At 42.8% G+C, this 13,779-nt stretch overlaps 1 protein-coding gene across 2 annotated transcripts in view; it reads right to left on the reverse strand.

The window, feature by feature from the left end:
• GPR156 (G protein-coupled receptor 156) overlaps positions 1–13,779 on the reverse strand; it is a 54,757-nt gene that overhangs the window by 6,514 nt on the left and 34,464 nt on the right. Inside the window, exons 5-7 of one of the 2 annotated variants that reach the window (XM_021692560.1) lie at positions 10,099–10,212; positions 8,986–9,081; positions 5,450–5,686 (exon numbers count right to left, since the gene is read on the reverse strand). In XM_021692560.1, coding sequence (XP_021548235.1) covers positions 5,450–5,686; positions 8,986–9,081; positions 10,099–10,212 — 447 coding nt within the window. Of the gene's footprint in view, positions 1–5,449; positions 5,687–8,985; positions 9,082–10,086; positions 10,213–13,779 lie in introns of both variants that reach the window. The other variant, XM_021692559.1, reaches the window with a different exon arrangement.

The raw sequence follows: 13,779 nt of genomic DNA on the forward strand, positions 1-13,779 counted from the left end.
ACTGTCCTTTTTACGTGACAAATGAGGGAAGACTCAGAAGGAGTATGGCCTTTCCAGGCCCCACAGCTAGTTAGCAGCACGGCCCCAGCTGTCACCAGGCCCCGTGCCACACCACATCTCGTCAGCACGGCAGCTGAAGACAGAGACTGAGAACTGGGGGGGTCCTATGGAGGCTTTTCCGGGAGAAATTGGTTTTGAGAAACAATCTGTGGAAGCCTGGGCTGGTTTAATTTCTTCAGAATGGAAGTGAATACAGAACATTCACAGACAGGGGCATGTTCCTGGGCCTTTGGGATATTGTCTCCATGCAGTGAATACCAGTAATGTGAAGGCCAGGGGTGGAGGGAGGGGGGAGAAGCAGCAGTTCTGGATGCTTCTCTTTCTCCCTTAAGGAATTCTCATCATTAAGGGTCCTAGTGATGTACGCTGGCTCTAGATAGGATGCTGAATGGTCTATGGGGAGCCTCACAGGGATCCTGGAATTTATTTGCTTACTCGTCAAACATTTATTAAGCTCTGACTATGGAGTGTAACCCAAATTTGGTAAAGCAGATAGGATTCTAAATTCCCACCATCAACCGCAAAAAATTCTCACCCAAGTCCTCCTGGGTCCTCTGTTGACTCAGCATGAGTCCTTTATGGTATCAGGAGTCTGGGTGATCTGTGCTGGGTCGGGCTAGGACCCTCCCCTCCTGGAGGCCTTTCTTGAAGTCCCCCTCCCCAGGGGCCATCAGCTCAGCTGGGGACTCAAGAGTTAGGAGCCTGGCACTTTGGGGTCACTCTGTGGTCTTCAGTGGGTGGAGCAGACCTCCAGGGTTCTCCTAGCACTCACCCTAGCAGGGTTGCAGTATCTCTGTTCCCTCCCAGGGCCCCCTCGTTTCCTTAGCAGCATAGCTTTACCTTTCTCTCCCCCAGCACCCCCAGTCTGAGCCCTCTCTGCAGGGCTGCTGGAAGAACTACTCAAAATTGGTGTAAGGGCACCGCTGGGGCTTCTGGGCTGTCTCACCCCAAGCTGGAGGGCACAGCCAGGGTGCCCCTTGACTAAATCCTCCTCCTCCCCTTTGTGGGGATGCTGGTCCCTAAGACTTGACCCTTCTGGCTTTCTGAATCATGGCTATAAATTACCCCCAGGTCACAATTTCAGGACCTCTCCATGGCACTTCCTCCAGAAGGCAAGCATTTTCTTGTTTTCTCAGCCTCTGGGCCGTATGGGTGTGGTAGGATGAATAATGTTTCCCCAAAGATGTTCTTCCCCTCCTAATCTCAGGAATTTGTGAATCTGTTACCGCACACAGTGAAAGGGAGTTTGTAAATGTGACTGAGTTAAGGATTTTGAGAAGGGGAGACGGTTCTCGATTATCTGGGCAAGGCCAATGTCATCGCAAGAGTCCTTATAAGAGGAAGGCAGGAGAGTCAGAAGCAGAGGTCAGAAAGAGAGAGAGAGATGAAGATACCACACTGCTGGCTCTGAAGACGGAAGAAGCAGCCATGAGTCAAGTAATGAAAGCAGCCTCTCGAAGCTGGAAAAGGCCTGGAAACACATTCTCCCCTAGACCTTCCAGAAGGAACACACACCTACTGACATCTTGATTTTAGTCAAATAAGGCCCATTTTGGAAGTCTGAGCTCCAGGGCTATAAAACAATAAATGTGTATTGTTTTAAGCTACTCGATTTTTGGTAATTTGTTACAGCAGCAATAGGACACTAACACAGCGGGATTGACTCTCAATCTCTACCAGGTAAACCAGGGCCTTCGGAAGCTCAGCCCGTGTGCCTCTCTCACCTCCTGCCACTCTCCCCTTGATTCAGTTTGTACTTCAAAAAGTGCAAAGTGCACAAGCATACCCTGTTCTGTCTCCTATATATCTGCCTCTGGTCATGGTGTTCCCCCATCAAAAATGCCACCCACTGTCCTTCCCCAATCTGCTCAGTGAACTGTTATTCCTCCCTCAAGACTGGGCCCAAACACCCCTTTTCTGAGAAGGTGTCACGGAGTTCCCAGACAGCCTGAGGCCCCCTTCCTCAGCATTAGGTAACATGCCTTCTTCCTCAGACACTTAACGCATGTATTATAATTCCTTTCACATCTGCTCCCTACTAGACTTGGAGGTGGGGCCATGTGCTGAACTACATGTTTCCTGCAGTTAGTAAGTGATGGGCAGATACGTGAACAAATGAAGGACGCTTTCCTCTAGAAAGCTAGGGGGCACTGGGATGTATACAGAGGACTATAAGACAGAGTAGAAATTCCTAAACACCTTCATGGAGGAGCAGATGAAACATTTGGGGGATGAAGAGGAAAAAAAACCCCACATCCTATCTCAGAACCCACCTGCCTCTCAGAATGAGAGGGATGGAGGAGGGATGTATATAGGGTTGGGTCACGTTCAGGTCACAAAAGCCGAGGCTGGCTCATTGCTGGGGATGACCTCAGTGTTTGGCATAAACACTTAGGCATTTCCTGAGGGCCTGTGTAGAGTGCTACTTGGCCCACTTGCCTCTTCAGCAATGTCATCCATTTCACTCAGCTTTCTAGCGCCACCTGGCTGCCCTGGACGTATCAGTGCCTCGGCTTTCATAAGCCCCTCCCATCAGTCCAGTCTGAAGGCTTAGCCACAAGAAGGCAGTCCACCTCCTGCTGCCTCCCCCCCCCCCATATAGCTCTCCTCACACACCTTTCCAAATTTGTTCAGCTGTCCTATTTTCCTGGAAGACACAGTGCAGGTATCACAAGGAGAATCTTTCTTCTACCAAAGGCCACCGAGCCAGAGAAGAAAATCAATTCAGAGGCACACAAAAAACTGACAAGCCTCAGTTACTTTTATATTTTGAAATAGCATTTACCCCCCTAAACTTAAACTACAATAAACTATAACATATCTTTTTTGGTTTTAGATCATGGTCAGTTCAAGAGGAGAAAAAGCATGAGACAGAAAATAGAAGAGGAAAGACTGTAAGAGAATGAAAGCTCAAGACAGCTAGGAGGGAAAAGGAGGGGGTGGGGTGAGTCAGAGAGAAGGAAAGAGAAAGACCCACACTGTCTGTCCACCCAGTTCCTAGTTCCTATACCCCCTAATATTTCCATTTTCACTCCTACTTCAACAAACCAAGTGCTTAGGTCAAAGCTAGAAGTGAGATTCCAAGCTGAACTTTGTCCTGCATGTTTATGTCTGTGTGTAGATGGGAGTGGACCTAAATATTACCACTGAGGATTCAAACACCAGGGACAGTGGAAGTCTTGCGACTGAGGCTCAGGATGAGAAAGGGAGAGAGGTGGGTGTGAAGGGGAAGTTACAAGTACGGCCACACCACGGAGGTTGCAGATTCACTCCATTTTTAGATAGAGGTCTTGTTTAGGTCAGGAAGGCTTTCCTCTAATAATAGTTCCTACGTGATTATTTCTGCCCCAAATTATCTTGTTGTCTTTCAGAGATTCTTACTAGTTCGAAGTTGTATCCTAGATCTGTTCTCCATATTTTCTTAACTAGTCTCTCATTTTTTTATCTGTCTCCTTGTTTTCTGTTTCCTTAAATTAATTCACTAATTCAGTATTTTGCCATGTCCAATTGTCTATTCAATGCTTTTATTGGAATTTTAAGTTTAACATAATATTTTTCATCCTTATTCAGTATTTCATGATCTAAGATTATGTCCTTTTCATGATGGTTCACTTGAGTTGAAGAGAGGCAATGTCCTTTGAATCCCATTGACAAGACAAATCAAATCTCTTCTAAAAACTATTTTACTTCAGGGGAAGGCAGCTTCTCCAAATCTTCAGAAGTTTGTGGTCCTGTTCTTGTGAACTGCAGCATCTCTTCATAGGTCCTTTCCTCCTGAATTTATAGTCTTACATGAGAAGAGCTATAGTTTCCTAGTACAGTAAACATATTTGCTTTGCTTTTCACTCGTGGTCACAAGATGGCTGCCATAGCTCCAGGCATCACAAACATTCAAGGTAGGAAGAAGGTAGAATAGGTGATGCCAGCCATGCCTCTAGATGTTTTGTTTTGTTTTGTTTTTTAGGAAAGCAAAAGTTTTCTCATAAGTCTTCCAGGAACCCTTTAGTATTCAAAACGGTATCACATGGGCACCACTAGCTATAACGGAGGTTGGTAAAGCAAGTGTTGAGCTCTTTCAGCCTATGTAGTGGAGATGAGCAATGAAGAAAGGGGTTAGCAATGGATGGATGGGTTACCAATCAACAACATTGGCCACAGAGCCTAAGGGGTGGGCCACGCAAAAGACCGCTGCCTACTCCCCTTTTCCCATCTCCCAGAGAGGAACAGCCCTTTTTGCTACACCCCAGACAAATAAGTCTCAGCTCTCATGGCTTCCTTCCATCTAGTTCTTATAACATAGAGATTTCAGCAAAAATTCCTCTAGTTTCTATCAGAGATGCAATACCCATCCTTGGTTTTTAGTGCTGTTGCTACAGGTTCTTCCATATTTGTTTATTCTGTAGACTATTCTAATGAGAATTTATGAAATGGAAGAAGAGTAAAGGCCTTTGCCTGTGTCACACCATCATGCCCCAAAGGGCAGTTGTAACCCTCCCCTGCCAACACTTTATCAGTTAGCTCCCTCATGAAGTCATTCATAGTCAACTTCAAGCAGCAAAGGGAATCAAGATGGAGTCTAGAGGGAGTAGTGGGATGGGGGGGCTCAGGGGAAGAGAAAGAGATCTAGAGGGGAAATAGGACAGGTGCCTAATGCCAAGTTCATTAACTCAGATATATGTGGCTCAGTGGTACCCTAGGGCATAACATGAATAATTTAGCATCACTTTCAGAGCCCATGTATTCCTTCTCCTTTCCCTCTGACTCCCTTTCTTTCTCTTCACTGTCTGGATATTTCTGTTTCTATCTTTCTCCCTTGTTTGATTTTTTTTTTTCTTAATCCCCGTAGTGTGAAACACATTTTTATTCAGTTTTTATTTCTCTTTATTGTAAAAAGAAATGTTCTATATTTTCTTCTAATAAAAAGAAAGAAAAAAAAAGGCATTTTAAATTGCATAAATTTCCAAATGAGTTTTTCTCTGTGAATCTGCAATCTCCAATAGGAAAGAAAGAAAAGCTCCTCATTCCCAGGCTAGTGAAAGAATTGACATTATCAAGAAGGGGGTACTGGGGATGAGTGAAATCGACGGGAGGGCAGGTGGACAAGCTGGCCTGTGAGGCAGCCTGCCAGGGCTGGAAACATGCTGCCATGCCCACTCAGCCACTCTGGTCTGCCCTCCTTGCTGACGGGGAACAGAGTTGTCCTCTTCAGGAGAAGAGAGGAGGGAAGAACAGAGAGAGCCTGCTCGCGAGGAACTTGCCTTCCTTCTGACTCTCCAATAAATGGTATCTAAAAGTCTTAGTAGAAAACAAAGCAAGCAGTTTATCACACCCAGGGAAGCCTCTGGAATGACCAAGAGGACTAGCCTGCAAAATTCTCCCTAGAGCATACCTGGGGAACGAAGATGAAGCAGTTGATCGTGGTTGTGCAAACAAAGATACCTCCAGATGTGAGTCCAAAGACCAGGTTGGGCCAGGAGTGCAAGTATCTGGTGACCACGAAGAGAAGCCCTGCAGCCACTACTACGAGGTTGACCCCAACCATGATGGTTAAAGACTGATTCACGGGAGGAGAGCTGACGTGGTCAGTCAGGCCAGCCAGGTAGGCACCGTAGAGCAGGAGCAGGCCCTGGAGATGGAGAAGAGAACCGGGCGCTGAGAGGAGTGTAACTATGGGCTCAGTGTCAAAGAGCAGGATGGTTGGGACCAATTTCCTCACCTTTAAAATAGGGATAATCGGACCTACCTTAAAGGGTTGTTATGAAGATGTACTAAGATAGCACATGGGAAGACCCTAAGGGCAGCCCCTTACACCTAACAGGTGCTAAAGAAATGTGATTTTCCTCTCCTTCCCTGGGAATTCATTTATTGGAGGTCAGCAAGTCAGCCATCAGACAGGGCTGTGCTGGGACAGGGCACAGGACAGGATGGTGTAGGTGGGTAGGAGCTCTACAGGACGGGCTGCTGGGCACTCGGAGGGCAGTGGGCACACCGTGCTGTCGGTGGTAAGGACTACCACACCTGCTGTGTTGTTTTGCACTACGTGGAGCTGAGGGGCACGTATAAGCGGAAACAGCCCTGTGGTCTGCTTGTCTAGCCGTGTGCCTCGGCAGGGGCAGCGCCCTGAGGAATGGGCTTCCCCCCGCCCAATTTTCCCAAAAGCACCATCTGCTTGCCAAGCTCTGCACCTGCAAGACTGCATCTGTCTAGAAGGGATGCCTTTTTCTAATTCACACAAAGGATCTCTATAGGCTAGCAGCGGCTCTGTGCCAGTGGGTGTTTATGGGAGATGGAAAAAGAGAACAAAGGCAGGCTGGGACCTAAGCGAGGCTGTGGAGCAGGCACATGCAAAAAAGACTTCATCTATACCCTTCATCCTCTGTGTGACGTTCCCTGCCCCCACCACCAGGAAGCCAGTGCCCTATTCTTTCCTCTTTCCCATGAAAATAAAACTGCTCTCAGATTTCTCACTTGTACTACAGAGAAAATTACTCACGGCACTTTAAAGTGCTGCCTCTCCTAGAGGGAGCTGCATTGAAACAGAAATCAAAGCTGTAATCAATAATACATAATATATAGATTCAACATACGTTCATCTGACTATGTACAAAGTATGATGTTAGGTGCAGGGTAGGCAAAGGTGTTACAAAGAAGAATAAGTCATGGTCCTAGCTTTCGAGAAGCTCAGTCTGGTAGGGAGATTTAAGGGAAGCACACAGATGTCCATGTTTTGTCACACAGAATGTGAAGATGCCATGAGGATTGAGGTGGGGGTGGGAAGTATATCCAGAGGGAGAACTAATAATGAAAGCAAGGCCAGGCATCAGCAGGGTATCTGCCAGTGACCCTGAAATCATACGATCTGACCAACTCCATCTGCAAGGACAGCTCTAAAGATAATTTTTTGGAGGCCTGGCTGTGCCGACAGTGAAGGAGTCAGCATGGCAGGAATGTCTTCTGGTCGCCCCTAATGCCCAGTGTCCCAGGAGGGGCTTGAGGGCCAAAGGTGGCCACCCTGAGATCTGCAATAACTAGAAGACACAAAGTCAGGCCAATGGAGCTTGAGTTTTGGGTAACTGACACCATCAGGTGGCATCTGGCAAACTGGATCCTTAGTGATTTAATCAAAAGTAAATGAAATTAATTCTATGATTTTGAGATGTTCATATCTCATTCTTTTAAAATGTCTTAACTCCATCAAAACTCTTGCCAAAAGGGAACTAGGTATGAATAAAGCCTGTCCACATCCATGACTTGTGTTTGAGAAAATCATATCTAATACTTGTATGTCATAGGCATTCACTGCTGAGAAGTGTGGGGTGAGGGCAGTTGCCAGGCTTGGGTGGGGGTCCTGGAACTTAATGTGAAGATTTAAGTCATCCTCAGGAACTGCTCATTGACCAGGGAGCCCATAAGGGGCTGGCTCAGTCAGTTTTCTGATGCTTAGCACTCTTTTCCTGTTTTTTTCCTTTGTCCTTCAGAAAGATTTTACAGTGAAATAAAATAGAAATGGGATTATATAAAAGGCAATGGAGAAAATAAATCAACTTGAGGCACAAAGTGAGCTGCTATGGGGAAAGTGCCAAGTTTCTGTCCTGGGGAGGACGTGTTTTTCTATAGGGCTCAAGAAATCGAACTGTCCAGGGGGCAGTGGAAGATTAATAATAATAATAACATCTAACATTTATTGAGCTCTTCCTATGGACCAGGAGCGGTTGAGAAAACTCTGATCATGCACTAACTCTTTTGAAATTCAGAATAGTTCTTAGAGGATGTGGTCATCACCCCCATTTTACGTATGAGGGAACCCAGGCTCAGAGAGGTTAAATGAGGTTCAGGGTCAGCTACGAAGGCAGAATCAGAACTCAAACCCTGTTCTGTCATATTCTGAAGTTCATTTTCTTAACTGTTAGCAAGAAGCTAGAGATCAAGAGCTGTTTACTGCCCAGTGTTCTCTCTTAAAAACATTTCTATCAAAGTAATATATGCACATAGTAAAAAAGCAATATTTCCCTATCCCAGCCCTACTTCTCAGAAGCATCCACTTGAACAATTTCCTGGTGGTGAAGTGAGTAAAATTTACCTTTAAAGACCACATATTTCTACAAAAATTCCTTCTCTTCTGCCAGCTATCAGTCAACCAGGCCTCCCTGTCCTGAGGATCAACAGGTAGTCTCTTACCACCCAGGGCTTGCCTGAGTGAAATAAGTCTGCCCTATACCCCTCACAGCCAGATTTTCTGTTTCTCCATGCTGAAAACCAGCTAATAGGATAGTTGGTTCTAAGAACCTCCTTTAGTGCCCTGTATAGGTATCCTGTACTTGCTGGAAATAATATCCCACTTTTGCCATCTAAAAGAGACAAATGAGGCTAATTGTGGGAGATTCAGGGCAGTATGGGGACCCTTTGAGACAGCTGGAACCACTCAAAAGACACCATGGATGTTGCCATCTGTCTGAGGGCCAGCCCTACTTCTGATCAGAGTAAGAAAGGTTGATGGAAGGCAGCAGGATACCTTGACCCAAATCTTGAAGAAAAACACAAGGAGGTTAATCAGGGCACTCAAGAGAACAAATAAAGCTGGATAAAATGTCTTCGCATAATCTCCCTTGCAGGGATTTGGGGAGAAAACTGGTATTGCCAAATCAATTAAAAAAATTAAGAAATGGGAGAAACAGTGGGTGAATTTCACATGATTTAGGGGAAAATTGAATGAGGGGGTCCAAAGAGTTGGAAAAGTGACCCCCAAGACAAATAAAGAGTAGAGAAATAATAAGGTCGTAACTTTGAGATTTATGCATCAACAGAGGTTTCCTCTGATTTCAAGATTCTTTGCAGAAATCACCTCATTAATTCCTCTAATTCCCTTTTCATGGCTATTTCATTGGTGACAGATAGATTATATCCCAAGGATATGTGGTTACCAACCTTGCACACCAAAACAAGAGCAATCCAGACATCAGAGTACCGGGAAGCACAGAAGTGTGAGCTGGTCAGAGAGCAGGACACGTCTCTCCCTGTCACCTAGGAGGGACAAAGAGGATGGAAGGAACCCACAATTACCAGGAACGCCCAGGAGATCTTTGGGGACATCTGGAGCATGAACTCTTCTACAGCATGTAATTTCCTCCTTAATATGTAAAAACTATAACATTTAGGTGACTCCATTATAATCTAAATGAAAGTGACTATGAGTTAAAGGAAAAGATGATAAAGTCCGGCTGACATGTGGATGCTTGGTGGTGGCGGGGCTTACTCCTCAGTTATGTGCTTTGCTACCACAGTGACTCAAATTAGTGTATCAGCAAAATTATGAATTATTTCACATCTTGTTTCTGCTTTTTGTTAACAGTTGAAATTGTAAATACTGAATCTGCAAAGTCAAGATTCCACTGTATTCTTCAGCCCCTTGCGAGGCTGGAGACTTAATAATACTTCCTGTTAATCGAACTCTACGTAGTAGGCACAGTTGAGCCCTTTCCCTGCATTTCCCTTCATTTTTTGCCACAGCCCTAGGAAATAGGAAACACTATCATCGCCACTTTACCTATGAGGAAATAGAGACTGCGAGAGGTTTAAATGACTCTCCCAAGGTCACATGGCTGGTAAGTGGGATTTGAAGGAGGCTGACTGCCTCCCAAGACCACCTCAAAATACCCCTTTTACTTCTCAATAACTAGGGGAAGTCAACTTCCTGTGGCTGAAAGTTCTCATTACTGATCATGAAATAATCATGAAAGCAGAGATAACCGCTGGGCAGTTCTCATGTGCTGATATCTCAGTGGATGCTGCTGGAAGACACATGGAGCAGGAGCAGGGGCAGTGGCCACGGTAGCACCCCCTGCAGACAAGGGGCAAGGCATTCACTGCAGCCACAGCTCCCAACTCTCCCTCCTTTTTGGGTCATTTATCTTCTTGTTGGGAGGATGACTGCAGAGTGAGTACTGCTCGGAGAATGACCCTAGTGTACCCACAGAAGCCAGTCCTCCCAGTTCGGGAAATAGGTTGTCCAGGGATTGGGCCCCTCACCGTCATACTGACACCGAGAATCTGGAGGCACTGGATGGGATCAGTCAGCACCCACGTCACAAGCAGGATCACATCAGCTATCACCAGGGCTGCCACCAACCCCAGTAGCTGCAGGTCTTTGATTATCTGCAAAAGAGTCAAGGTCATAACATTCCTTGGCTTGCTGGCTAAATGAGAGAGGGGCTGGAGTACATTGTGTGCTCCAGGGTCAGCCCTCCCAGGGGGCTTCACACCCAGCCATCAAAGATGAGACACACACTATAGATGTACAATGGTGTCTATGTCCATGTCATCACCATCACCATTAAATGTTTTCATTTCTTTATCTGCTCCATATCCTGCCTTTTCTCACAAAGGATTAAGGAATTTTATAAAATGAATACACTAATATTTCTAGATGTGTGCATATGAGCATATAGAGAGATATGAAAGTTTTCACATAAAACGGTTAACAACCATTAACTTGGAGGGTGGGATTGAAAGATGAGGGTGGTGGAAGAGAGATTACTGGCATTTTCTTTATACATATATGAATAGTTCGACTTAATACAAAGAGGATGTATTACTTTTGTAACCACAGAAAGGATCAAAAATGGAAAAATATCAAGGAAAAGAGAAAAGCAGGAGAATTAGGATGAATGGTCAGATGAGGACAGTACATAGCCCTCATGAATTGGGGCAGAAATGTGCATCTGAGTTTTTGACAACCAATGAAAAGAAGAGAGCACAACTAGTTACATGATTCATGGTGTCTGTAACATAAAAACACATCAGTCATCAGTTGCTTCATCAAACTGCTTACAGTCAGTGATAATAAGAAAATCTTCAAATCAACCAGCAAAAAAGCACACTATGTGTAGAGGAACAAAGACAAGGATGACATCAGATTTCTTATCAGATAAGGCCAGGAGAGAAGACAGTAGAGTGAAAACTTCAAGGTACTGAAAGAATAAAAGAAAGCCTCAACGTGTAATTCTATATCCAGCAAAAGTAGCTTTCAGAAACAAAGGGGAAATAAAGACTTTTTCAGGTAAACAAAAGCTGAAAGAATTCAGCACTAGCACACCTGCATGAGAATGTTAATATTCTCAAAACAAAAGGAAAATGATATCAGATGAAAATATGGACCTATACAAGGAAATATTAACTTCATGGAAAAATATACATTGATTTTAATTATTTAAATATCTTTAAAAGATAACCATTCAAACAAAAATGAGCAACAATTGTGTGGGGCTTATAACATATGTAGAAGTGAAAACAACACAAAGATTGGGAGGGGGGAAATGGAAGCACACTGTTGTGAGATATTTATATGTATGTGAATGCCAACTGTAGCATTGTACACAAACACTTCCAGAAACTGAAGAGGAGGGAGTGCTTCCTAATTCATTCTATAAGGCTGGTATTATGCTATACCAAAACCAGGAAAAGATTTTATAAGGAAAGAAAGCTAAAGAACAACATCCCTTAAGAACATGAATACACACATTATAAGCAAAATCTTATGAAAAGGAGTTCAACAATAAAAGAAGAGGTTAATACATCATGACCAAGTGGAGTTTGGAAAATAGGATTGGTTTGAGATCCTAAAATCATTTAATGTAATATGAACAAATGAAAAAAGAAAAAAAAAAACATATGATCAATAGACACAGAAAAAGCATTTGACAGAACCCAACATCAATTCTTTAATAAAACCCTCAGCAAAATGTGAATAGAAGGGAACTTCCCCAACTAGCTAAAGGATATCTATAATACAACTATAGCTAACATACTTAGTTTTGAAATACTGAATGTTCTCCCCATAAAGTCAAGAAAAATTCAAGGATGTCTGTGCTCAGCATTTGTATTGAACACTGTACTAGTGTTTCTAGACAGTGCCATCATACAGAAAATTGGAAAGAAGCTCTTTATTCACAGATAATATGATCATCTATGTAGAAAATCTGATGGATCTACAAAACGATCTGATGGAACTACAAAAAATATGATGGATCTACAATAAGTAGTTCAGCAAGTAGTTTAGCAAAGTTACAACATACAAGATCAGCATATGAAAATCAATTGTATTTCTACATACTGGCAACAAAAAAATCAGAAAGTGAAATAAAAAACAATAACATATAATAGCATAAAAATTAAATACTTAGGAAATGAATCTGATAGAAGATGTGAAAGCCCTCCACTGAAAACTATAAAAAATTGCTGATAAATATTAGAAAAGACCTAAGTAAATGAAGAAATATATTGTATTCATGGGTTAAAAGACACAACATTGTTAAGAAGTCCACAATTTGATCTACAGAGTCAACACATTCTCATCAAAATCCCGGAAGAAATTTGCAGAAATTGGCAAACTGACTCAAAAATTCATATGGAAATTCAAAGGACTTAGATTAGCCAAAACAATATTGAAAGAGGACAAAGTTGGAGAACTAATACTCCCTGACTCAAGGTTTTATATAAAGCAACAATAATCAAGATAATATGGTAATCAAGATAAACAAATACATCAATGAGACAGAATCGGGTCCAAAAATAGATCCACATATGAATGGACAACTGATTTTCAACAAAGGTGAAAGTAATTCAGTGAAGAGGACAGACTTTTCAATAAATGGAGCTGAAGCAATTTCATATCAGTATGTAAAAAAAATTAACTTTGATCCATACATCACATCATATTCTAAAATTAACTCAAAATGGATCATAGGCCTAAATGTAAAAAACTAAAACTCTAAAACTCCTGGAAGTAAGCACAGGAGAAAACTTTTGAGGCCTTGGATTAGGTGAAAGTTTCTTAGATCTGACACCAAACATGATCCATAAAAGAACAAATTGGTAAGCTGGACATCATCAAGATTAAAAATGTCTTCTCTTTGAAAGATACACTTAAGTGAATGAAAAGAAAGGTCAAAAATTGGAAGAAAATCTTTAAAAATCATTTATATCTGCTGATGGGCTTGTATCCAGAATATAAAAAGAACTCTCAAACTCAATAGTAAGAAAACAAACAAATAAATTTTTAAAAATGGGTAAAAGATTTGAGTAGATACATCATCAAAGAAGATATATGGTTAGCAAATAAGCATGTGAAAAGATGCTCAACATTGCATTAAGGAAATGCAAATTAAAACACAATGAGAGGGGCGCCTGGGTGGCTCAGTTGGTTAAGCGACTGCCTTCGGCTCAGGTCATGATTCTGGAGTCCCTGGATCGAGTCCCGCATCGGGCTCCCTGCTCGGCAGGGAGCCTGCTTCTGCCTCTGACCCTCCCCCCTCTCGCGTGCTCTCTCTCTCTCATTCTCTCTGTCTCAAATAAATAAATAAAATCTTTAAAAAAAAAAAACACAATGAGAAACTACTATACACAACTATTAGAATGACTACAAAGAGCAACCAAGTCAAATGTTCGCAAGGATGTAGAAGAGAGGGCCTCTCATACACTGCTGGTGGAATGTAATAAGGTACAACCATTTTGGGAAAAAGTCAATTTCTTAAAAAGTTAAACAGACACTTACCATATGATCTACCCATTCTACTCTTAGGTTTTTATCCAAGAGAAATGAAAGCATATGTCTACACAAACACTTATACATCAATGTTCACAGCACTTTTACTTTTAATAGCCCTAAACTGGAAAGAAACCTAAACATCCATCAACAGATGAATGGATAAACAAACTGTATGT

The sequence above is a fragment of the Neomonachus schauinslandi genome, chromosome 1, assembly GCF_002201575.2.
Source record: "Neomonachus schauinslandi chromosome 1, ASM220157v2, whole genome shotgun sequence".
In the NCBI taxonomy this organism is placed as follows: Eukaryota; Metazoa; Chordata; class Mammalia; order Carnivora; family Phocidae; genus Neomonachus; species Neomonachus schauinslandi.